Source organism: Mustelus asterias, unplaced genomic scaffold, assembly GCF_964213995.1.
Source record: "Mustelus asterias unplaced genomic scaffold, sMusAst1.hap1.1 HAP1_SCAFFOLD_92, whole genome shotgun sequence".
Lineage (NCBI taxonomy): Eukaryota > Metazoa > Chordata > Chondrichthyes > Carcharhiniformes > Triakidae > Mustelus > Mustelus asterias.
In genome coordinates, this window is record NW_027590141.1 from 228172 (window position 1) to 252853 (window position 24682).

General features: G+C 45.8%; 2 protein-coding genes across 2 annotated transcripts in view; one reads left to right on the top strand and one right to left on the bottom strand.

Moving 5' to 3' along the window:
• LOC144484079 (uncharacterized) overlaps positions 1-24682 on the bottom strand; it is a 192129-nt gene that overhangs the window by 83482 nt on the left and 83965 nt on the right. The gene's annotated exons all lie outside the window — the stretch shown is intronic.
• On the top strand, positions 760-23288 carry LOC144484106 (uncharacterized). Its single transcript, XM_078202658.1, has 8 exons — positions 760-883; positions 1504-1615; positions 1822-1974; positions 7058-8023; positions 9455-9563; positions 10456-10549; positions 20189-21530; positions 23270-23288. Exons 4-8 carry the CDS (start codon positions 7167-7169, stop codon positions 23286-23288), a joined length of 2421 nt encoding a protein of 806 aa, XP_078058784.1. The 5' UTR covers positions 760-883; positions 1504-1615; positions 1822-1974; positions 7058-7166.

Below are 24682 nucleotides of genomic sequence, written 5' to 3' on the forward strand. Positions count from 1 at the left end.
TATGAACTCTCTGAATATTCAATTCAGAATGAGGAGATGCATAATAAATAAATGTATTGATGTTAAATGTTGAATAATGAAACAAATACCGAGTAAAATAGATTGACAATGATGCATTTACCACAGTGGTTCATTTTCAGTTTTTGTTTCAGATTTCAGCATCCACAGTTTTTTGCTTTTATTTATTCGCTCTGACCTGGGCCTCAAAATTCATTCAGGGCATTCGGAAATACTGGATTTTCATGAGAAGAAAAAGAGGAGCATGTTCTCCAGGAGCACCTGGAGAACGTGCAGACTCCGCACAGACAGTCACCCAAGCCGAGAAACGAACATGAGTCCCTGGTGCTATAATGGTTGTCCACAGAGAGAATGTGGACAGCCATTAGCAGTCTTTTCCCCTGGTTTCTGTGGCTATGGCTCATCTTTCATTCCCTCACCCTGCAGTATAAATACCTCCCACTTGCTATTTCTTTTTGCTTTGACAAAGGGTCATCTGGACTCAATATTGCAAATATCTCTGACATTAAGTGATGTCCATCTTTGTGCGGGGCAAACGTGCTCCATTTGGACAGAAGGTGAAGTGTCGGAACAGATGTGCCCCTAAAAAAGATGACGACGATGTGGGGGCGGGGCTTTGGGCGGTGCCCGCAGAACGCTTAGGCGGTTGGGCTTGCACATGCGCATTGGAGCGGGAGTGTTTTGTTGACGGAAATACGCGGCTTCTTCTCTTGATCGGAATCAGATTTGAAAGGGGGGGACGGTTAACGGTCAGCGGCGTTGTCATGGCTGCAGGGGCGGGGCTTGACAACCGCGCGTGCTGGCGCAAGCGGACCCTGAGCGGCACCAGCAGGTGCGGAGGCCGCGCGGGGAGCCGGGGTCTCGAGTAAGCGACAAGCCGGGTCAGCCCACCTCTCCCGAGGGGACGCCACCGCACACTGACCCGGGGACGTGGCACCAACCCAAAACTTCCCAACCCCGGGTTTTTCACGCCTCTTTTACCCCTCACCGAGCTCCTGATCACAAAGCAGCCCTTCAAATCCCCCAGAAACCACTCAGACCCCACTTGGCATCTTTTCCCCAGGTCATGACCCTGAGATGCCCTTTTGGTTTCAGCCCCTCCACCTGATCAGGTGCCAACTGCGGTGGTGGTTGGAGGAACGATTGCTCGTTTCCAGGGCCGGGTGCTGAACTGGATCTCTCTCAATGTCCCGCAGTGTTTGTTTTCAAGATACAATTTGGTACTTCTGGTGATTTGTCACTTTGTCCCTAAATGGAGGGTAAGTGGATTGGCACCCTGATTATCAATTCACACTAAATCCACTTCTGCAGCCCTCCATTCCCGTGGCAGTTCAGTGGACACAATGGCAGTGTGTGTCTGAGGTTTGCCCAAGCTTTAGTTCATGCTGGCACTATTGCCACCACGTTGGGGTCCTCAACAGAGAGACTCCCTCTTTAAAGAAGGTCTTGAAAGGGTGACCAATTTGTGTTTTCTGTTTCTCACAGGAGCCGTGATCAACAGTGTGGCCAGAGAGACTCCATGCACCCAATCGCATATTCGGACAAACAGCTCCCGGACATCTGCATCCAAGAAACAGACAGGATCCTGGTCGAGAAAGTAAGTTGGATTTGAATGTGTCTTTAGTGTGTGGTTGACAACGCCCCTGGTTTGTCCACGGTGGTGAAGTACCTTGGTGAACCACAGCAGCCTGTGTGTTAAAGGGTTAATGGTCATCCTTACTTCCAGGCCTGGATATAAGATCAGTATATGGCCTCCCCTAACCGGCCCCCTTTACTGATACCCTGCTCACTTTCTGTTTTCAGTCCTGCTGAGACACCGCCTTGGGCCCATTGAAACAGCTGCCCATGAATCTGTTCATCATGTACATGGCTGGCAACACCATCTCCATCCTCCCTATCATGATGTGTGCATGGTGGCCTGGAGACCCATACAGGCCTTCATGTCCCTGTCTGCAAGTGAGTATTGTATTGAATCTACAGCTCAGAAACAGCTCTGAACCGGCATCACTTGCGCAGCTTAGAATAGAGTTCTGGGAGTTGGGTAATTAACGGAGTTAGGGAAGGAAGGGAAAGAGGTGCCCTTTTGCTTTCTAACTTTCTCAGCCTTTAGGAAGTGATCTTACTCTTCGACAGGAGAAGAAGCCAGATTTTTGGTGAGTATCTGCTAAGTAACTAAGATTTATTCTGTTCCTAAGGATCAAAATAGTATAGCAACAGGTGGTAAGGTTAATAAAATACTTAAAAACAAAAATAAATTATCATTGGATAAAAGAAATAGTTTATTAGTACACATTCAAGCTGCAGCATTTGGGAGTTCCTGGGTGTCAGTTTGATCCAGGGCAAACAGGCATAGAGGTTTACAGCATGGAAACAGACCCTTCGGCCCAACTTGTCCATGCCACCCTTTTTTTAAAACCCCTGAGCTCGTCCCAATTGTCCACATTTCGTCCATATTCCTCTATACCCATTTTACCCATGTAACTGTCTAAATGCTTTTTGAAATACAAAATTGTACCCCCCTCTACTACTACCTCTGGCAGCTTGTTCCAGACACTCACCACCCTCTGTGCAAAACAATTGCCCCTCTGGACACTTTTCTAACTCTCCCCTCTCACCTTAAACCTATGCCCTCTAGTTTTAGACTCCCCTACCTTTGGGAGAAGATATTGACTATCCAGCTGACCTATGCCCCTCATTATTTTATAGACCTCTATAACATCAACCTCAGCCTCCTAAGCTCCAGAGGAAAAATGCCCCAGTCTATCCAGCCTCTCCTTATAACTCAAACCATCAAGTCTGGTAGCATCCTAGTAAATCTCTTCTGCACTCTTTCTAGTTTAATAATATCCTTTCTATAATAGGGTGACCAGAACTGTACATAGTATTCCAAGTGTGGCCTTACCAATGTCTTGTACAACTTCAACAAGATGTCCCAACTCCTGTATTCAATGTTCTGACCAATGAAACCAAGCATGCCGAATGCCTTATTCTCCACTCTGTCCACCTGTGACTCCACTTTCAAGGAGCTATGAACATGTACCCTTAGATCTCTTTGTGCTATAACTCTCCCCAACACCTACCATTAACTGAGTAAGTCAGACATAGAATATAGAACAGGCCCTTCGGCCCACGATGTTGTGCCGAGCTTTATCTGAAACCAAGATCAAGCTATCCCACTCCCTATCATCGGGGTGTGCTCCATGTGCCTATCCAATAACCGCTTAAATGTTCCTGAAGTGTCTGACTCCACTATCACTGCAGGCAGTCCATTCCACACCACAACCACTCTCTGTGTAAAGAACCTACCTCGGACATCCTTCCTATATCTCCCACCATGAACCCTATGGTTATGCCCCCTTGTAATAGCTCCATCCACCCGAGGAAATAGTCTTTGAACGTTCACTCTATCTATCCCCTTCATCATTTTATAAACCTCTATTAAGTCTCCCCTCAACCTCCTCCGCTCCAGAGAGAACAGCCCAAGCTCCCTCAATCTTTCCTCAGAAAACTTACCCTCCAAACCAGGCAGCATCTGGGAAATCTCCTCTGCACTCTTTCCAGCGCTTCCACATCCTTCTTATAGTGAGGTGACCAGAACTGCACACAATATTCCAAATGTGGTCTCACCAAGGTCCTGTACAGTTGCAGCATAACCCCACGGCATTTAAACTCCAACCCCTGTTAATAAAAGCTAACACACTATTGGCCTTCTTCACAGCTCTATCCACTTGAGTGGCAACATTCAGAGATCTGTGGATATGGACCCCAAGATCTCGCTGTTCCTCCACAGTCTTCAGAAACCTACCTTTGACCCTGGAATCCACATTTCAATTTGTCCTACCAAAATGAATCACCTCACATTTATCAGGGTTAAACTCCATCTGCCATTTTTCAGCCCAGCTTTGCATCCTATCTATGTCTCTTTGCAGTCTACAACAGCCCTCCACCTCATCCACTACTTCACCAATCTTGGTGTCATCAGCAAATTTACTGATCCACCCTTCAGCCCCCTCCTCTAGGTCATTAATAAACATCACAACTAACAGAGGACCAAGCACTGATCCCTGTGGCACTCCGCTAGCAACCTGCCTCCAGTCCGAAAATTTTCCATTCAACACCACCCTCTGTCTTCGATCAGACAGCCAGTTACCTATCCAATCGGCCAACTTTCCGTCTATCCCAACCTCCTCACTTTCATCATAAGCTGACCATGGGAGACTTTATCAAACCCCTCACTAAAATCTATGTATATGACATCAACTGCCCTACCTTCATCAACACACTTAGTTACCTCCTCAAAAAATTCTATCAAATTTGTGAGGCACGACTTGCCCTTCACGAATCCGTGCTGACTATCCCGGATTAATCCGCATCTTTCTAAATGGTCGTAAATCCCGTCCCTAAGGACCTTTTCCATCAACTTACCAACCACCGAAGTAAGACTAACCGGCCTATAATTACCAGGGTCATTTCTATTCCCTTTCTTAAACAGAAGAACAACACTCACCACTCTCCAGTCCTCTGGCACTATCCCCGTGGACAGTGAGGACCCAAAGATCAAAGCCAAAGGCTCTGCAATCTCATCCCTTGCCTCCCAAAGAATCCTAGGATATATTTCATCAGGCCCAGGAGACTTATCGACCTTCAGTTTATTCAAAACTGCTAGTACATCCTCCCGCCGAACATCTACTTCCTCCAGCCTATTAGCCTGTAACACCTTCTCTTCCTCAAAAACATGACCCCTCTCCTTGGTGAACACTGAAGAAAAGTATTCATTCATCACCTTTCCTATCTCTACTGACTCCATACACAAGTTCCCACTACTGTCCTTGACCGGCCCTAACCTCACCCTGGTCATTCTTTTATTCCTCACATAAGAGTAAAAAGCCTTGGGGTTTTCCTTGATCCGACCCGCCAAGGACTTCTCATGCCCCCTCCTAGCTCTCCTAAGCCCCTTTTTCAGCTCATTCCTTGCTAACCTGTAACCCTCAATCGAGCCATCTGAACCTTGTTTCCTCATAAGCTTCCCTCTTCCTTTTTGCAAGACATTCCACCTCTTTTGTGAACCATGGTTCCCTCACTCGGCCATTTCCTCCCTGCCTGACAGGGACATACCTATCAAGGACACCCAGTATTTGTTCCTTGAAAAAGTTCCACTTTTCATTAGTGCCTTTCCCCGACAGTTTCTGTTCCCAACTTATGCCCCCTAATTCTTGCCTAATCGCATCATAATTACCTCTCCCTCAATTATAAACCTTGCCCTGCCGTAAGGCCCTATCCCTCTCCATTGCAATAACAAAAGACACCGAATTGTGGTCACTATCTCCAAAGTGCTCTCCCACAACCAAATCTAACACTTGGCCCGGTTCATTTCCCAGTACCAAATCCACTGTGGCCCCACCTCTTGTCGGCCTATCCACATATTGTGTCAGGAAACCCTCCTGCACACACTGCACAAAAAATGCCCCATCCGAACTATTCGACCTACAAAGGTTCCAATCAATATTTGGAAAGTTAAAGTCCCCCATGACAACTACCCTGTGCCCCCCACACCTATCCATAATCTGCTTAGCAATTTCTTCCTCCACCTGGTTTCAGCAGCAGGTGAGCTGAGGCCAGGACAAAGTGGGGCGATGTCACTGAGGTGGAAATAGGTAGTGAAGGTGGTGATGTGGCAAATAGAGTTAAATACAGATCAGTGTGAGGTGTTGCATCATGGGAAGTCAAACCAAGGTAGAACTTTCACGGTGAATGGGAGGACCTCAGGGAGTATCGTGGAACAGAGGGACTTTGGAGTTCAGGTGCACGGTTCTCTTAAGATGGCGTCACGTGGAGATAGGGCAGTGAAGAAGGCTTTTGACATGCTGGCCTTTATCAGTCAGGGCATTGAGTATAGGAGTTGGGAAGTTATGTTGCAGTTGTACAGGACTTTGGTGAGGCTGCACCTGGAATATTGTGCTCAGTTTTGGTCACCTTGATTTGGAAAACTGGAGAGAGTGCAGAAGAGATTTACAAGGATGTTACCAGGACTCAAGTTATAGGGAGAGATTGGATGAGTTAGGACTTTTTTCTTTGGAGCGTAGGAGACTGAGGGGTGATCTTATAGAGGTGTGTAAGATCATCAGAGGCATGGATAGGTTGAATGCACTCAGTCTTTTTCCCAGGGTTGGGGAATTAAGAATTAGAGGGCATAAGTTTAAGTTAAGAGGGAAATGAATTAATGGGAACCTGAGGAGCAGCTTTTTTACACAGAGGGTGGTACGGGTGTGGAATGAGCTGCCGGAGGGAGTGGTTGAGGCAAGGACATTGACAACATTTAAAAGGCATTTGGACAGGTACATGGATAGGAAAGGTTTAGAGGGATATGGGCCAAATGGAGTTAGCTTACATGGGCATTTTTGGTGGGCATTGTCCAGTTTGGGCCGAAGGGCCTGTCTCCGTGCTGTAGATTCTATGAGGATATGTTTGGAAGCTCAGTTTGAAGTGAAACATGTCACTGAGGTTGTGAATACTCCGGTTCAGCCTCAGACAGTCGCAATGGGGACAGATGGAGTCAGTGGTTAGGAAGTGGAATTTGTTGCAGGGCTGGAGATGATAGCCTTCATCTTCCAATATTTAACAAAGGCAATTACTGCTCATCCAGTCCTGGATGTCAGACAAGGGAGGTGTGTAAAGTTGGAGAAAAACGTGAAGATGATGGTGTTCACATACACCCCTTACCCTGATCCTTCTCGGTGGGCAGGTTAACGGTTTTAAGGTTCAAATCTCTGGCTGAGTTGTAGATGCCCCCATCTCTCTCTCCATCCATAGAGGCCAGAGCCTTGTGTAGTCCCAGACTGGATGGCAGATTCCCTTCCCTGGCAGACATTAGTGAACCAGTTGAGGTTTTATGACAATCCAGCAGTTTCCATGGTAATGTTTTCCTGGTGCCGGCCCCACAAATGACCAGATTCATTCAGCTCAATTTCACAACCTGCTTTTGTGTTTTTGTGGATTCTCTCTCACTCCCTCTTTTCACTGTTTTAAATCAATTTCACAGGGTTTTAGAAGGGGAGGATTTGCAGTCAGGAAACTCAAACCAAACATCACATCAGGATCTGACTGAGTTGCCCAATTTATTGTAACCTGAATATAACTGAACCTTGAGCATGGAAGGGAAAACCACCGTTCACAATGGGGCAAAACTGTACACGTGTCCTGTGTGTGGACAAGGATTCAGACAATCATCTGCTCTGTCAAGACACAAGTGCAGTCACACTGAGGAGAAACCATGGAAATGTGGGGAAGGATTCAGAGACCTGTCTGAGCTGGAAATTCACCAATACAGTAACACTGGGGAGAGGCTGTTCACCTGCTCTGAGTGTGGGAGAGGATTCACTCAGTCATCCACCCTGCTGACACACCAGCGAGTTCACACTGGAGAGAGGCCATTTATGTGCTCCGAGTGTGGAAAGGGATTCACTCAATCATCTAACCTGCTGACACACCAGCGCACTCACACTGGGGAGAAGCCATTCACCTGCTCTGAATGTGGGATGCGATTCACTCAGTCATTCAACCTGCTGAGACACCAGCGGGTTCACAAGGGAGAGAGGCCATTCACCTGCTCCGAGTGTGGGAAGGGATTCACTCAGTCATCTGCACTGCAGACACACCAGCGAGTTCACACAGAGGAAAGACCATTTAAATGTCCAGAATGTGGCAAGTGCTATAAAAGTTCCAGCAATCTAGTGTCCCATCAACGTGTTCACAGTGAGGAGAGACCTTTTAAATGTCCAGACTGCGGGAAATGCTATAAAAGCTGCAGTGATCTGATGTCTCATCAACGTGGTCACACTGATGAGAGACCATTCAAGTGCACTCACTGCGGGACTGGGTTCAGGCGACCATCCCAACTCTCTGTCCACCAGCGAATTCACACTGGGGAGAGGCCGTTCACCTGCTCCAAATGTGGAAAGGGATTCACTCAGAAATACAACCTGTTGAGCCATCAGCGAGTTGACAAGTGACTGTTGGAGTTTGATTCTGCTGTTTATCACAAATCACAAACATGTTGATTGTGGTCATTCGCCTCTGATGTAAATAAATTTGAGCCCACATATAAATACTAATGTCCTGGATGAAAGTCAAATCAATCTGCTTTTATGTTAAACAAACAATTTGTTGAAACTTTTTATTATTTCTGACTCAAGTCCATTCCTTTCAAATGGCTCTCCCTCTCCCCTGTCTCCTCCATCCTGACCCCCAACAAAAAGTGTGATGAACTCATGGAGCTTCTTTGTCACTAGGATTGAGCCAACCCAATCAGCTGCCCCTGCTGCTTCCCTCTCTTCCACCCTCCCACTGAGCCAAACTAATGTATCTAAAGCCTCTCCCTGTCTGAGCCCTGAACCCACATCTTTCAACAGTTTCTTTCCTGTTTTGCCCTGACTCCATTTCCACTAAATTGCCGACCATCCAACTTCCCCATATTGGCTGACATTGTTAATGATTCTCTCCCTCTCTTCTCGTTTTGTTCCTCTCACTTTTAAATACACAAACATCACCCTTTCTGAAAAAAAACCCTTTGATCCCACTTTGCTTGCAAATTATGGCCCCATCTCCAGCCTCCCTTTCCTCTCCAAAGTCTTTGAACTTGGTGTCTCCCAAGGATATATACTTTTGGTCTCCTATTTGGGCAGCAAGGTGGCATGGTGGATCGCACTGCTGCCTCACAGATCCAGACACCTGAGTTCAATTTCAACCTGTGTGGAGTTTGCACATTCTTTCTGTGTCTGTGTGGATTTCCTCCGTGTGCTCCGGTTTCTTCCACACTCCAAAGATGTGCAGGCTAGGTGGAATGGCCATGCTAAATGTATGGGATTATGGGTATAGGGTGGGGAGAGGGACCGCAGATTTCCTTCCCCAGAGGACGTTAGTGAGCAATCAGCAATTGGCCATGCTAAAATTGCCCCTTCGTGTCCTGGGATGCGTAGATTAGAGGGATTAGTGGGTAAAATATATAGGGATATGGGGGTAGGGCCTGGGTGCGATTGTGGTCGGTGCAGACTCGATGGGCCGAATGGCCTCTTTCTGTACTGTAGGGTTTCTATGATTCTATGGTTTCATGGTCAGAGCATTGCCCTGGGGTCTCTGGATTACTGTGCTAGTGACAATATCACTCTGCCACTGCCTCCTCAATGTACACACATAGGAAAAGGCCATTCACCTGCTCCGTGTGGGAAAGAATTTATGCATCCAATTTGAAGGGCTGTGATCACAATAACCTCAGACCTCCGGACTATTTTGTTTGTGGTGGATATTTAGTAAGGATACTACCTACAACTGTTGTGGAGAATCAAAGACACAACTCCAGTCTGATACAGACCTTGTTCATTTAACCAAGACCTGATCACGTAAACCCCAATGTAATCTAACATTGATTTGTCTTTCACAGGTCTATTGGACACGACCTCTCACCTGACAAGTACATGGGATTCTTTCATATTGAAACATCCCAGACAAGTGATAACTATGAAGATTCAGAATATGAATGCCTTTTTTTTGTAATTCCAACATTCATCCATTCTTGACCATAAGACATCGGAGCAGAATTAGGCCACTCGGCCCATCGAGTCTACTCTGCCATTCAACCATGGCTGATATTTTCCTCATCCCCAGTCTACTGCCTTTTCCCCAGACCCCCTGATCCCCTTATTAATCAAGACCCTATCTATCTCTGTGGAGGCCACTCAATGACCTGGTCTCCACAGCCTTCTGTGGCGAAGAGTTCCAACAGATTCACCACTCTCTGGCTGAAGACATTCCTCCTAATCTCTCTTTTAAAGGATCATCCCTTTTGCCTGAGGTTGTGCCCTGGAGTATTCTGGTTAACACACTGGAATACTCCCTTGGCCCTTCAGGATAATGTCACTGCAGTATATGGGATCTGCAGAAACATTCAATTAAATTCTACCAGCCACCTGGTATGCTTAACTGTGGAAACCCTTTTCCATTAAGGTCTCAGATTACTACAGCAGATATGCATTGTTCTGACTCGACCAGCCGGGCTGTGGAATTAGTTGGATAGATCTTCCAGAGAGCCAGCAGAGACATAATGGGCCAAATGGTTTCTATTTATGCTGTATCATTCTCTAAAACAGTGAATATTCAGTATCAGGGACAGAGAGAAGAACCAGTGACTGTGCGATTGAACCCAGCCAGAATCAGCACCATAAAGGGAGGAGTGAGGGGGAAACGGTAAAAAGCTTTGAAACCATTGCATGGTCCTGCAGCAGAACTTTGAGAAATAGAGCACAGCATATCACCAATTCTCAATATTTCATTAACTTACCTCAAATGCTAACAATGTTACTTTGGACTAACTGTATGAAGTTTCAATGGCGGTTATTGCCCAGCATTCGCTGCGGGTGTGAAAGTGCCCTATTCACGCCACAGGAGCCCAGTACGCAGGCGCAGCGCTGTATCTGGGGCATGCGCAGTGTCACTTTGCTCGGAGCCCCGCGAGTCCGCGAGACGCTTGTTTCAAGGGGTGAGAATCATAGAACATTACAGCGCAGTACAGGCCCTTCAGCCCTCGATGTTGCACCGACCAGTGGTACCAATCTAAAGCTCCTCTAATCTACACCATTCCAATAACATCCATATGTTTATCCAATAACCACTTGAACACTCTCAACGTTGACGAGTCCACCACTGCTGCAGGCAGGGCATTCCACGCCCTTTCTATTCTCTGAGTAAAGAACCTACCTCTAACATCTGTCCTATATCTCTCACCCCTCAATTTAAAGCTATGTCCCCTCGTGCTAGCCAACACCATCCGAGGAAAAAGGCTCTCACTATCCACCCTATCTAATCCTCTGATCATCTTGTATGCCTCTATTAAGTCACCTCTTAACCTTCTTCTCTCTAATGAAAACAACCTCAAGCCCCTCAGCCTTTCCTCATACGATTTTCCCACCATACCAGGCAACATCCTGGTAAATCTCCTCTCCACCCTTTCCAACACTTCCACATCTTTCCTATAATACGGCGTCCAGAACTGTACGCAATACTCCAAGTGCGCTCGCACCAGAGTTTTGTACAGAATCGGTGGGGCGGAGGGAGGAATGGAGCCGGGAGTCGGGGTGGGGAGGGAACAGAGGCTTCATAAACATCGGCTGTAGGCCACAAGGCCTGAATAAGAGCCTTCCGGTCCCAGGTTTGCAGCTGCAGGGATTTTATCCGGGATCAGGCCCAGTGCCGCGGCCGCCATCTTTGTTTAGTGGGGAGCAGAGCGCATGCGCGGCCAGTGGGCGGAGTTTCAGGATTTGGGTGACCAGGAGAGACAATGTTTGAGCCATTGACTGACAGGCCGGGTTAATGGATGCTGCCTTTCACCATCTCAATTTGGAGCAGCGGCTCGCCGTCTTTTACACACTTTAATCATACAGACATTAGCGGTTACTTCGTTGTTAACTTTGGGTGATTACATGTATTTAGCCAATTGGGCTCCCCTAGCAACAACTGACCTCCAATCACATTCCTTCAAAAACAGCCGTTTGCAAAAACCCACAACTTCTTGTTTCGGTTCCGCTTTATCTGAAGCTAAACGGACCATCTGGACCTCGCGGTCTGGTTTTTTTTGTCTGTTCCGTATTTTTTATACAATAACAAGATGTAGCTCAAAGGTTAGTTCGTTATTTAGTCAGCAACAGAATGATCTTTGTTAACCACAGGATAAGTGCTGGGCACAGCCAGTCCCGTACGCATTAACTTTCAAAGGTCGCAGTCTTAGTTTCACTCCAACACTCATCTCATTTATCTAAAATCCAATGAGCATAGATGCACCCTGCCGAACCTTTCCTCATAAAACAGACCCCTTCATGACCGAAATCAGCTCGTGAACCTTGTCTGAATTGCTTCCAATGTAAGTATATTCCATCTTAAGTAATCTTATGCTAGAAAACAGGAGGGGAGAATGTTATGGATTTATATTCGGGACTGACAAATGACTGTTGGGGGTGACACAGTGGTTAGCACTTCTGTCTCATAGCGCCAGAGACCCGGTTCAATTCCAGCCTCGGCTGATTGTCTGTATGGAGTTTGCACATTCTCCCTCTGTCTGTGTGGGTTTCCTCTGGGTGCTCTGGTTTCCTCCCACACTCCAAAGAGTAGATTGATCGACTATGCTAAATTGTCCCTTTGTGTCCCAAGATGAGGGGGAAGGAAAGGATTAGTGATGTATGTACATCAGGTTACAGGGATAGGGCCTGAGTAAAGGTGCTCTGTTAGAAACTTGGTGCAGACTCGATCGGCTAAAAGGCCTCCTTCTGCATTGCAGAGATTCTGTGATTTTGGAATCTCCTTTTACAGATGGTTAGAAAAAGAGGATTTTTACAGCAATCTCAAGCCCCCCAAAAATGTGTATTTCTTAATTTCAAGCCACAATTGACACATGACTCTTGTAATCTCCGTTTGCAGCGAGTTAGAATATTTGAAGATTGCAATTTTTCTCTGATTCCAGTGCTTCTGACATCTTGTGTTTCAGCAGGTTGGATAACTGAGTGAATCCTTTCCCACACACAGAGCAGGTGAATGACCTCTCCCCAGTGTGAACTCCCTGGTGTGTTTGTAAATGGGATAACTGAGTGAATCCCTTCCCACACACAGAGCAGGTGAATGGTCTCTCCCCAGTGTGACTGCGCCGATGAGTTTCCAGTGCAGATGGGTACCTGAATCCTTTCCCACAGTTCCCACATTTACACAATTTCTCCATGGTGCGGGTGTCCCTGTGACTCTCCAGGCTTGACAATCAGTTCAGTTACAACATAACATGGGTGCGGTCTCTCTGCTGCAATGTATTTTCAGGCTGTTTAACTGGTTAAAGTTCTTTCCACAGTCACTCAGGTGTGTGCATGTTTCAGTGTGTGTGTGTCTCGGTGCTTTTCCAGTCACACTGATGTTTAAAATCTGAAGCAGAGAAACATTTCCATTCTAGATTCAAAGGTTGATGATATTCAGGTCCCAATGAACTGAGTGACGATGTTAGATTTTGATGTGAAGTTTGGTTTGATATTCGTCTTTAAATTTTCGCCTTCTGATATCCTGCAAAAGGAATTTACAAAGTTCATCACTGTCAGTACAGGATAGAAATTCAGAACAGACAATTCTAGTTTTTATGGAGCATTCTTTCCTCTCTCATTCTCCAAAAGCTGTAAATCTCCATCCCACACACTCTCCCTCCATTCTCACTCTGCTGTATCTAATATTCACCCTCCCAATTCTCCTGAAGGTGCTGATTGAGGCTGATTGACAGATCCATGCTCACTGCTTCCTGTCCTGGACACAGAGAGCTGAAAATCTCCATGCAGGCTGCCAAACAGGAACATGTCTACCTGACCGGCCGAACAATGTGTGGAATATACAGACTGGATTCACTTCCTTTCCCTTCAGTTGCTACAAGTCCCCAATTTCCCCCAGAATGAGGAAAGAAATGGAAAGGGGGAAACATTGATTTCCTCCCAGATGTTGCCCAGAGGAGGGAGTTTCACTCTGAAGCTCATTGGACAACTTCCGTATTGTGACATCACAATGGAGCCTGCCTGAATCAGCCAATAGGAATCACTCTGCTCCGCGGTGACGTCTCCGGGTTCCAGTGCGCAGGCCCGGGTGCGCGGACCCGGGAGCCCCGCCCCCACCCATTGTTCCCCTCCCCCTGCACCGACTGGAGCCAAGGTTTCCAGGCAACCGGTTGGCGGCTCCAGCCAGAGCGAGAAGCTGCTCGGTGATCGCCCCCCCCGCCCCGCCCCCCCCAAAAAAACTGGACTGCGCATGTCCAAGGGAGAGGGGAAGCTGCGCATGTTCCGGGGAGTGCCCACCCCCCTGACCTTTATGCTTGAAGTGTTGACCAATGGAAAGAGTTGGAGGACCGGAAGGACTCTGGTCCTCCAGCAATCAGAGCGCAGGCTTTGTGTGAATGAAGATTGAGCTTCAGACAGACTGAAACTTCCTCCTGTCTCAAACATCTGTGAGTAAAATACCAAAAGAGAAAATGCTGGAAAATCTCAGCAGGTCTGGCAGCATCAGTAAGGAGAGAAAAGACCTGACCTTTCGAGTCCAAGCTTTGAGATTTTCCAGCATTTTCTCTTTTGGTTTCAGATTCCAGCATCCGCAGTAATTTGCTTTTATCCTGTGAGTAAAACACTTTCTTTTGTCCCCCCTTTCCATTTCTTTTCTCATTCTGGGGGAAATTGGGGACTTGCAGCAACTGAAGGGAAAGAAAAGGAAGTGAATCCAGGGAGGCTGCAGACTCTGAGCAAAACACCATTAGTTTTTAAATAGTTCTGGAAAAAAGATAAGGCGTGTCCACAGGTTCAAACCCTAAACTGGAGTAGGGCCAATTTTGTCGGCATTAGGTAGGATCCAGCAGATTTTGATTCGGTGAGTTTGTTAGAAGGGAAAGGAATGACTGGCAAATGTGAGGCTTTTAAAAGTGTGATAAAGAGTCCAGGAGTAGTATATTCCTGTTAGAGTGAAGGGAAAGAATGATAAATATAGGGATCCCTGGCTGACAAGGGATATTGAGGCTCTGGCCAAGTAAAAGAAGGAAGCATACATTGGGTTTAGGCAATCGGGGACAAGTAAATCCCTCAATGTCTGGAACAAGCTGCCACGTAATAGTAGAGACTGGTACACTTGTCTTTTAAAAAGCATTTAGACAGTGACATGAGTAAGATGACTATCGAGGGATATGGGTGACACGCAGGCAATTGGGATTTGCTGAGTCATTAAAAAAAGGGTGGCATGGAGAAGTTGGGCCGAAGGGCCTGTTTCCATGCTGTAAACCTCTATGACTATAAAACGTGTAAGGGAACACTTGAGAAGAAATCAGAAGGGCAAAAAGAGGGTATGATATGGATCTGGCAGGTAAGGTTGAAGAAAATCCCAAGAGGTTCTGTAACTATACTGAGAGTAAAACGGTGGCTCGAGAGAGAGAGAATAGGTCCCCTTAAAAATCAGCATGGCCATCTGAGCATGGAGCCACAGGAGATGGGTGAGATTTTTAATGGATATTTCTCCTTGGTGTTTACTGAGGGAAACATGATGGGTGCTAAAGCAATAAGGGAAACAAGTGGTGATGTCTCGGGCCACACGCATATTACTAGGGAGGAGGTATTGCAGCCCTGAAGTGCGTTAAGGTGGATAAATCTTCTGGGCCTGATCAATGCCTCTATTTCTCAGGAGACGAAGGAAATTTGGCATTTCTTCTACGACTCTCACCAACTTTTACAGATGCGCCATCAAGAGCATTCTTTCTGGTTGTATAGCTCCAGCTCTGCCCAAGACCACAGGAAACTACAAAGTCATAGAGTCATACAGGTTTACAGCATGGAAGCAAGCCCTTTGGCCCAGCTTGTCCATGCTGCCCCTTTTTTTAACCCCGAAGCTAGTCCCAATTGCCCGTGTTTGGCGCATATCCCTCTATACCCATCTTACCCATGTAACTGTCTAAATGCTTTTTAAAAGACAAAATTGTACCCGCCTCTACTACTACCTCTGGCAGCTTATTCCAGACACTCACAACACTCTGTGTGAGAGAAATTGCCCCTCTGGACCCTTTTGTATCTCTTCCCTCTCACCTTAAACATATGCCCTTTAGTTTTAAACTCCCCTACCTTTGGGAAAAGATATTGACCAGCAGATCTATGCCCCTCATTATTTTACAGACCTCTATAAGTTCACTCCTAAGCCTCCTACACTCCAGAGGAAAAAATTCCCAGTCTATCCAGCCTCTCCTTATAACTCAAACCATCAAGTCATAGTAGCATCCTAGTAAATCTTTTCTGCACTCTTTCTAGTTTAATAATATCCTTTCTATAATAGGGTGACCAGAACTGTACACAGTATTCCAAGTGTGGCATTACCAATGTCGTTTACAACTTCAACAAGACATCCCAACTCCTGTATTCACTGTTCTGACCAATGAAACCAAGCATGCCGAATGCCTTCTTCACCACTCTGTCCACCTGTGACTCCACTTTCAAGGAGCTATGAACCTGTACCTCTAGATCTCTTTGTTCTGTATCTCTCCCCAATGCCCAACCATTAACTATGATTTCTATTATTAACTGAGTAAGTCCTGCCCTGCTTCAATCTACCAAAATGCATCACTTCGCATTTGTCTAAATTAAACTCCATCTGCCATTCGTCAGCCCACTGGCCCAATTGATCAGGATCCCATCGCAATCCTAAATAACCTTCCTCACTGATCACTATGCTACCAATCTTGGTGTCATCTATAAACTTACTAACCATACCTACTAAATTCTCATCCAAATCATTCCTAAATTCTCATCCAAATCATTAATATAAATGACAAATAACAGACCTCCAGTTTGAAAAACAACCCTCCACAACTATCCTCTGTCTTCTGTCACCAAGCCAATTTTGTATCCATTTGGCTACCTTACCCTGGATCCCGTGAGATTTAACCTTATGCAACAACCTACCATGTGGTACCTTGTCAAAGGTCTTGCTAAAGTCCATGTAGACAACATCAACTGCACTGCCCTCATTTACCTTCTTAGTTACCTCTTCAAAAAACTCAATCAAATTTGTGAGACATGATTTTCCACTCTCAAAGCCATGCTGACTGCCCCTAATCAGTCCTTGCATCTCTAAATTCCTGCAGATCCTGACTCTCAAATACCTTCTAACAACTTACCCCCTACAGATGTGAGGCTCACCGGCCTCTCGTTCCCAGACTTTTACCTGCAGCCCTTTTTAAACAAAGGCACAACATTTGCCACCCTCCAATCTTCAGGCACCTCACCTGTGACTATTGATGATTCAAATATCTCTGCTAGGGGACCCATAATTTCCTCCCTAGCCTTCCACAATGTCCTGGGATACACTTCATCAGTTCCCGGGGATTTATCTACCTTGATGCGTTTTAAAACGTCCAGCACCACCTTCTCTGTTATATGTGCACTCCTCAAGTCATCACGATTTATTTCCTCGAGTTCCTTAATATCCATGCTTTTCTCAACAAAGTGTTTCTCAAAGGATTGTGAATGAAGCCCAGTCCATCACCCAAACCTGCCTCCCATCCATTGACTCTGTGTACACATCCGGCTGCCTTGGAAAAGCAGCCAGCATAATCAACCCTCGCACCCCGGAGATTCTCTCTTCCACCTTTTTCCTTTGAGGGAACGATACAAAAGTCTGAGCTCGCGTACCAACCAACTCAAGAACAGCTTCTTCCCTGTTGCCATCAGACTTTTGAATGGACCTACCTCGCTCTAAGTTGATCTTTCTGTCCACCTTAGCTATGACTGTAACACTACATTCTGCACTCTCTCCTTTCCTTCTCTATGAACTGTATGCTTTGTCAGTATAGCCACAAGAAACAATTCTTTTCACTGTATACTAATACGTGTGACAACAATAAATCAAATCAAGTGCATCCTTGGATCTTGTGGGAGTTTGGGGAAGAAATTGCAGAGGGTCTTGCAGAGGTATTTGCTTCATCCCTTTCCACTGGCAAAGTTCTGGAAGACGAGAGATTGGCTAATGTTGTTCCATTGTTTAAGAAGGGTTGCAAAGAGAAGCCTGGTAATTACAGGCCGATGAGCCTGACAACAGTGGCGGGTAAGTTACTGGAGAGGATTCTGACCAACCTTTGGATCATCAAGGTCCGGTTAGGGAGAGTTGTCAGAGATCCTGGGTACCAGCAACTTTAGGCATTCTTAGTCGACTTGAGTACAAACAGCACTGGACACCACGCATAATCCAATGTGGGGCCTTTAATAACTTGTGCACAAGGAGAAACCCTGTGCAGCTGTCCCGCAAGTGGTTCTGATGTTACAGAAAAATAACTTGGCAATAATAGTCAATTACAGCAAATCAGAAACCAGGAATGTTTCTAATCCTTCATTGACGGACATATTCGCCAATTAAATCCTAGCTTTTCACTCTTTCACATTCAAAATTAATTTCTGCAAATGTTTTATTTGCATAGCATATCCCCATATCTCGCCTTTGGTATTTGTTATGGAGAAATCTGGTCTTGCTCACCCTCTGGTGAAGGCCGAAAAGCAGAATGTTCTGGGGCCTACGTAGGTGAAGATTAGCCTGTTCGTGCTGAAATAGCAGACACTGACTCCTTTGAAGGTCTGCAAGCCGAAAAACATTTTCACTCGCTGTTAAAGAGAAGGCAGGAAACTTTAATCTGAGCATTTCCACATAGTCAGCCCTGCTTCGTACATGTGTTAGAGTGGGCCAAGGCTGAGGCAGCTGTCGTATATATATTTATAGAGTGAGAATAGACTAACATTTCGAGTCTGGATGACCCTTTGTCAGAACTCTGATGAAGGGTCATCCAGACTTTAAATGTTGGCTCCATTCTCTCTCCACAGATGCTGTCAGACCTGCTGACATTTTCCTGCATTTTCTGTTTTGGTTTAAGATTCCAGCAACCGCAATATTTTGCTTTTATCTGTATTTATATATCCAAATGTGCTATGTTAACAAAATGGACAGTTACTAACCGAAATATAAAGCATCATGTGATTTAGCTGACTTGACCATATTCCTATAGTTATTCAGTCATTAAAGACACAGTCATGGAGCATTAAACTTGCCGAGCAGGGCCCCTCGTATCAACACACAGGCAGCTGCTTTGCGAGACTGCCAGCAGCACAGACAAGTCAGAGATAAGAGTGTCTTGAGAAGAGAGATTCATTTTGAAGGCTCAGGGACGGTTGATAAGATGTAGGAATTCTATGATTCTAATGAACATTCTTTCCTCTCTCATTCCCCAAAAGCTGTAAATCTCCATTCCACACACTCTCCCTCCATTCTCACTCTGCTGTATCTAATATTCACCCTCCCAATTCTCCTGAAGGTGCTGATTGAGGCTGATTGACAGATCCATGCTCACTGCTTCCTGTCGTGGACACACAAATCATAAGAAACAGGAGCTGCAGTTGGCCATTCAGCCCATCGAACTGCCTCAACCATTCATTGAGAATTGGCTGATCTACCGCAGCATCATTTCCCACGCTATCCCCCAGATAGAGAGAGAATAGAGCCAATGTTTGGATAAGGTTGTTAAGAAGGCATATGGTGTCTTGGCGTTTATTGGTAGGGGGATTGAATTTAGGAGTCGTAGCGTTATGTTGCAACTGTACACAACTCTGGTGCGGCCGCACTTGGAGTACTGTGTGCAGTTCTGGTCCCCACATTACAGGAAGGATGTGGAGGCTTTGGAGAGGGTGCAGAGGAGGTTTACCAGGATGTTGCCTGGTATGGAGGGGAGATCCTATGAGGAGAGGCTGAGGGATTTGGGATTGTTTTCGCTGGAAAGGCGGCGGCTAAGAGGGGATCTTATTGAAACATATAAGATGATTAGAGGTTTAGATAGGGTGGATAGTGATAGCCTTTTTCCTCTGATGGAGAAATCCAGCACGAGGGGGCATGGCTTTAAATTGAGGGGGGGTAGTTATAGAACCGATGTCAGGGGTAGGTTCTTTACCCAGAGGGTGGTGAGGGATTGGAATGCCCTGCCAGCATCAGTTGTAAATGCGCCTAGTTTGGGGGCGTTTAAGAGATCCGTAGATAGGTTCATGGACGAAAAGAAATTGGTTTAGGTTGGAGGGTCACAGTTTTTTTTTTTAACTGGTCGGTGCAACATCGTGGGCCGAAGGGCCTGTTCTGCGCTGTAATGTTCTATGTTCTATGTCTGGAGAGAGGAAAGAATGTTCCATAGAAACTAGAATTGTGTGTTCTGAATTTCTATCCTGCACTGACACTGATGACCTCTGTAAACTTGTTTTACAGGATACTGAAAGAGGAATCACAGGCCGAAATCTCAAACGCCACATCTAGATCTGACAGTCATATTCCTTGGGACCTGAATATCATTGGCCTTTGAATCGAGGAGAAATGGTTGTCCGGCCTGATGACTTGAAAAGATTTCAAACATTAATGTGACTGTAAAAGTGCCAACAGACTGCCACACAGGAGTGAGAGTGTTCCAGTGCACTGAGCTTGAACCAGTTACACAGCCTGAATAAATATCACACCATTCACAGCGGGGGTGGGGGGACTGTTCTGTGTGTGGACGAGTCTTCAACTGAAGAGAGAGGCAAGGACACCTGCACCATGGAGAAACCATGGAAATGTGCAGACTGTGGGAAAGGATACAGATACCCACATGAGCTGGAAGCTCATCGGCGCAGCCACACTGGGGAGAGACCATTTACTTGCTCTCAGTGTGGGGAGGGATTCACTCGGTTATTTCACCTGCAGGCACACCAGCGAGTTCATACTGGAGAGAGACCATTCACCTGCTCTCAGTGTGGGACGGGATTCACTCAGTTATCCAGCCTGCAGGCACACCAGCGAGTTCATACTGGGGAGAGACCGTTCACCTGCTCTCAGTGTGAGAAGGGATTCACTGATTTATCCAGCCTGCGGAATCACCAGCGAGTTCACACTGGGGAGAGGCCGTTCACCTGCTCTGAGTGTGAGAAGGGGTTCAGTCAATTAGCTAACCTGCAGAGACACGAGCGAGTTCACACTGGGGAGAGACCATTCACCTGCTCTCAGTGTGAGAAAGGATTCACTGATTTATCCACCCTGCGGAGACACCAGCGAGTTCACACTGGGGAGAGACCATTCACCTGCTCTCAGTGTGAGAAGGGATTCAGTCAATTATCTAAGCTGCAGACGCACCTGCGTGTTCACACTGGGGAGAGACCGTTCAGCTGCTCTCAGTGTGAGAAGGGATTCACTGATTTATTCACCCTGCGGAGACACCAGCGAGTTCACACTGGGGAGAGGCCATTCACCTGCTCTCAGTGTGGGAAGGGATTCAGTCAATTATCTAACCTGCAGACACACCAGCGAGTTCACACTGGGGAAAGGCCATTCACCTGCTCTCAGTGTGAGAAGGGATTCTGTCAGTTATCCAGCCTGCAGGCACATCAGCGAGTTCACACTGGGGAGTGGCCATTCACCTGCTCTCAGTGTGGGAAGGGATTCAGTCAATTATCTAACCTGCAGACGCACCAGCGAATTCACACTGGGGAGAGACCATTCACCTGCTCTCAGTGTGGGAAGGGATTCACTGATTTATCCACCCTGCGGAGACACCAGCGAGTTCACACTGGGGAGTGGCCTTTCACCTGCTCTCAGTGTGGGAAGGGGTTCAGTCAATTATCTAACCTCCAGACGCACCAGCGAATTCACACTGGGGAGAGACCGTTCACCTGCTCTCAGTGTGGGGAGGGATTCACTGATTTATCCACCCTGCGGAGACACCAGCGAGTTCACACTGGGGAGAAACCATTCACCTGCTCTCAGTGTGGGAAGGGGTTCAGTCAATTATCTGACCTGCGGACACACCAGCGCATTCACACTGGGGAGAGGCCATTCACCTGCTCTCAGTGTGGGAAGGGATTCAGAGTTTCATCCCACCTGCTGAGACACCAAAAGTTCATGAGTGATTCCAGGGGTTGGATTCTGCTGTTATTGTTTCTGCTTTCAATTCCATCCAGGACTGCATTTTGTTCATTCTCACAGTTAGTCATTGGGGAGGGTCGGAGGGTTTCTTTCTGCTGGACTGGTTGGTCTCACGACTTTGCCTCCAGTGGGCTGATGCTCTTTGAGTCTTGTTGCGAATACCTGGTTTCAGATTTCTCAAGGATCACAGAGTGACAGTGTTAGGAAGTTCAGAGATATTTAGTCAGCATTTCTGTTTGAAACGCCCGAAATGTCCAACCAATTTCCTTTGTAATTGTTTATTGTCCTTCACCCTTGTAGGCAGCGAGTTCCAGGTCATAACCATTCGCTGCATCAAAATATTCTTCCTCACGTCCCCCCTTCCTCTCTGACCCAAAAACATAAATCTGTGACCCCCCTCGTCCTTGTCCCGTCAGCTAATGGGAACAGCTTTTCTTTGTCCACCTTATCTAAACCTGTCAGAATCTTGTCCACCTCTATCAAATCTCCCCTCAATCTCCTTTGCTCCAAGAGGAACAACCCCAGCCTGACATTGACAATAAAGAACAAACTAACAGAATATGTTAATCCCTGAAATCAAATGGGAATGTTTAATTTATGTTTTAAAGAAATCAAGGAATTTACAAAAGTCATCACTGTCAGCACAGGAGAGAAATTCAGAACAGACAATTCTAATTTCTATGGAACATTCTTTCCTCTCTCATTCCCCAAAGCTGTGAATCTCCCTCCCACACACTCTCCCTCCATTCTCACTCTGCTGTATCTAATATTCACCCTCCCAATTCTCCTGAAGGTGCTGATTGAGGCTGATTGACAGATCCATGCTCACTGCTTCCTGCCCTGGACACAGAGAGCTGAAAATTTCCCTGCAGGCTGCCAGACAGATAAATGTCTACATTACTGGAGTAAAAATGTGTGGAATATACAGACCGAATTCACTTCATTCCCTTCAGTTGCTGCAAGTCCCCAATTTCCCCCAGAATGAGAAAAGAAATGGAAAGGGGGAAACATTGATTTCCTCCCAGATGTTGTCCAGAGGAGGAAGTTTCACTCCGAAGCTCATTGGCCAACTTCCGCATTGTGACATCACAATGGAGGCCTGCCTGAATCAACCAATCGGAATCACTCTGCTCCGCGGTGACGTCTCCGGGTTCCAGTGAGCAGGCCCTGGCGGGCGATCGGACCCGGGAGCCCCGCCCCCACCCATTGTTCCCCTTTGGTGGCAAAAGGACTAAAATGGTCAGGATGATAAAGTCTGGGTTCTGATTCCCGAGCCCATGTAGAATTAACAAAATGAGTGAACCAGTTTATAAAGAACAGAAGTTACCCATCCCTAACAAAAACTGATCAAATTAAAATAATTAGGTTGAGGAAAATAATAAAAAATTAATAGATGAAGTTTAAAATCAAGTTTGTTTGGTTGATGGAGAAGTTTTTTAAACTTGTATAAAGTGACGTAATTGTGTGCCAAGTTTTTCCCGCTCACTCCCCGCCCCTTTAGGTTCTGTAGAAAAGTTAATCCTTTCAGCAGACATTTGATTTGTTTTTAAATCACCCAGAAACTCATCTGTCTATTTTAGATTATAATTGAGGATTTATAGGATCCAGTTAAGTGTGGAAATTTGCGCATAGCCTGGAGGAATTTGGAATAACTGAGAATGTTATCGTGTTGTCACCTCAACCCCAGGTAAAGAACAAAGATTTTTCCGCTGGTAACTTGTTTGCGATTTTGCCTATAAACCAGGTCTTGGAAGTTAGCTTGAAAAGGTTAAGTTAGAATGGAGGATCTTGTATCTTATTCAAGGAGTTGTGAGCTTGTAGTGCTCTGTCACTTTAAGAAGCTACAGCTGAGAGAGAGAGAGAGAACGCTGACGATTCATTGTTTGAAATTTACGAACTGGGAGAACCTGTGTGTTTCATTTGTTTTATGTGGATGTTTGTAGATGCGTTTTATCATTGTTTTGGGCTACATTTGTTAAGGTTTATCTTTCTGGGGAATTAACCTTATCTTGAGTCTTTAATTAAAGGCATTTCTGGAAGTTTAAAAGCAGAACCACAAGAACGCTTAAGTAATTAATTTTGGTTATTGTTGTTGTAAAGCACATGCTAAGTTTCTCTGCTTGTGTATGGATGATATTTGTGGGTTGAATGCTTCAAGCTTTCAGGTTTTCTGTCTGTGATTTAAATCAAACAGATTTTAAATAAGTAAGTGTAATTAATAAAGCATTTTTTCATAAGTTATGAACCTGGAACCATATTTACTGGCCAGAGATATGATTCCAGGATATTTTACTAAACATGCAGGAATTTCAATCCAGATACAATTCACATGTGAGAATGAGAGTTTTAATTTGTAATGGTTATTTAAAATTTGACACATGTGAAATGATTCTGATCAATCCTGTGTTGGATTGATCTTGAGTTAAACTTCCTGTCGGATCCAAAGATTTATTCCTGACGCAATTAACACAATGAAAAGGAAAATTCTGGAATTGGATACTGAAGGAAAGAGTTTAAAAGGAGAGATTATGGAATTGAAATGATTCCCAGACCATGTGGTCATTAGATTAAAACAAAGAAAGGGCACTGACATCCATGGTGGCACAGTGACAGTGACGGCATGGTGGCACAGTTTTTAGCACTGCTGCCTCACAGCGCCAGGAACCCGGGTTCGATTCCCGGCTTGGGTCACTGTCTGTGCATATTCTCCCCGTGTCTGCTTGGGTTTCCTTCGGGTGCTCTGGTTTCCTCTCAGTCTGAAAGACGTGCTGGTTCGGTGCATTGACCTGAACAGGCGCCGGAGTGTGGCGACTGGGGGAATTTCACAGTAACTTCATTGCAGTGTTAATGCAAGCTTTACTGTGACAGATAAATAAACTTTAAAAAAAACTAATTTTGAGAACTTTTAATCCACCCCTTTTCAAACGAAGGGAATCTCAGTACAAAGAAAGCCCAAGGATTGTAGATAAGGAGTTTTGGAAAGCATCATGATGGGGGCAACTATCTGTTCATGCGATAGAACATCGAACAGTACAGCACAGAACAGGCCCTTCGGCCCACGATGTTGTGCCGAACCTTTTCCGAAACCAAGATCAAGCTATCCCACTCCCTATCATCCTGGTGTGCTCCATGTGTCTATCCAATAACCGCTTGAAAG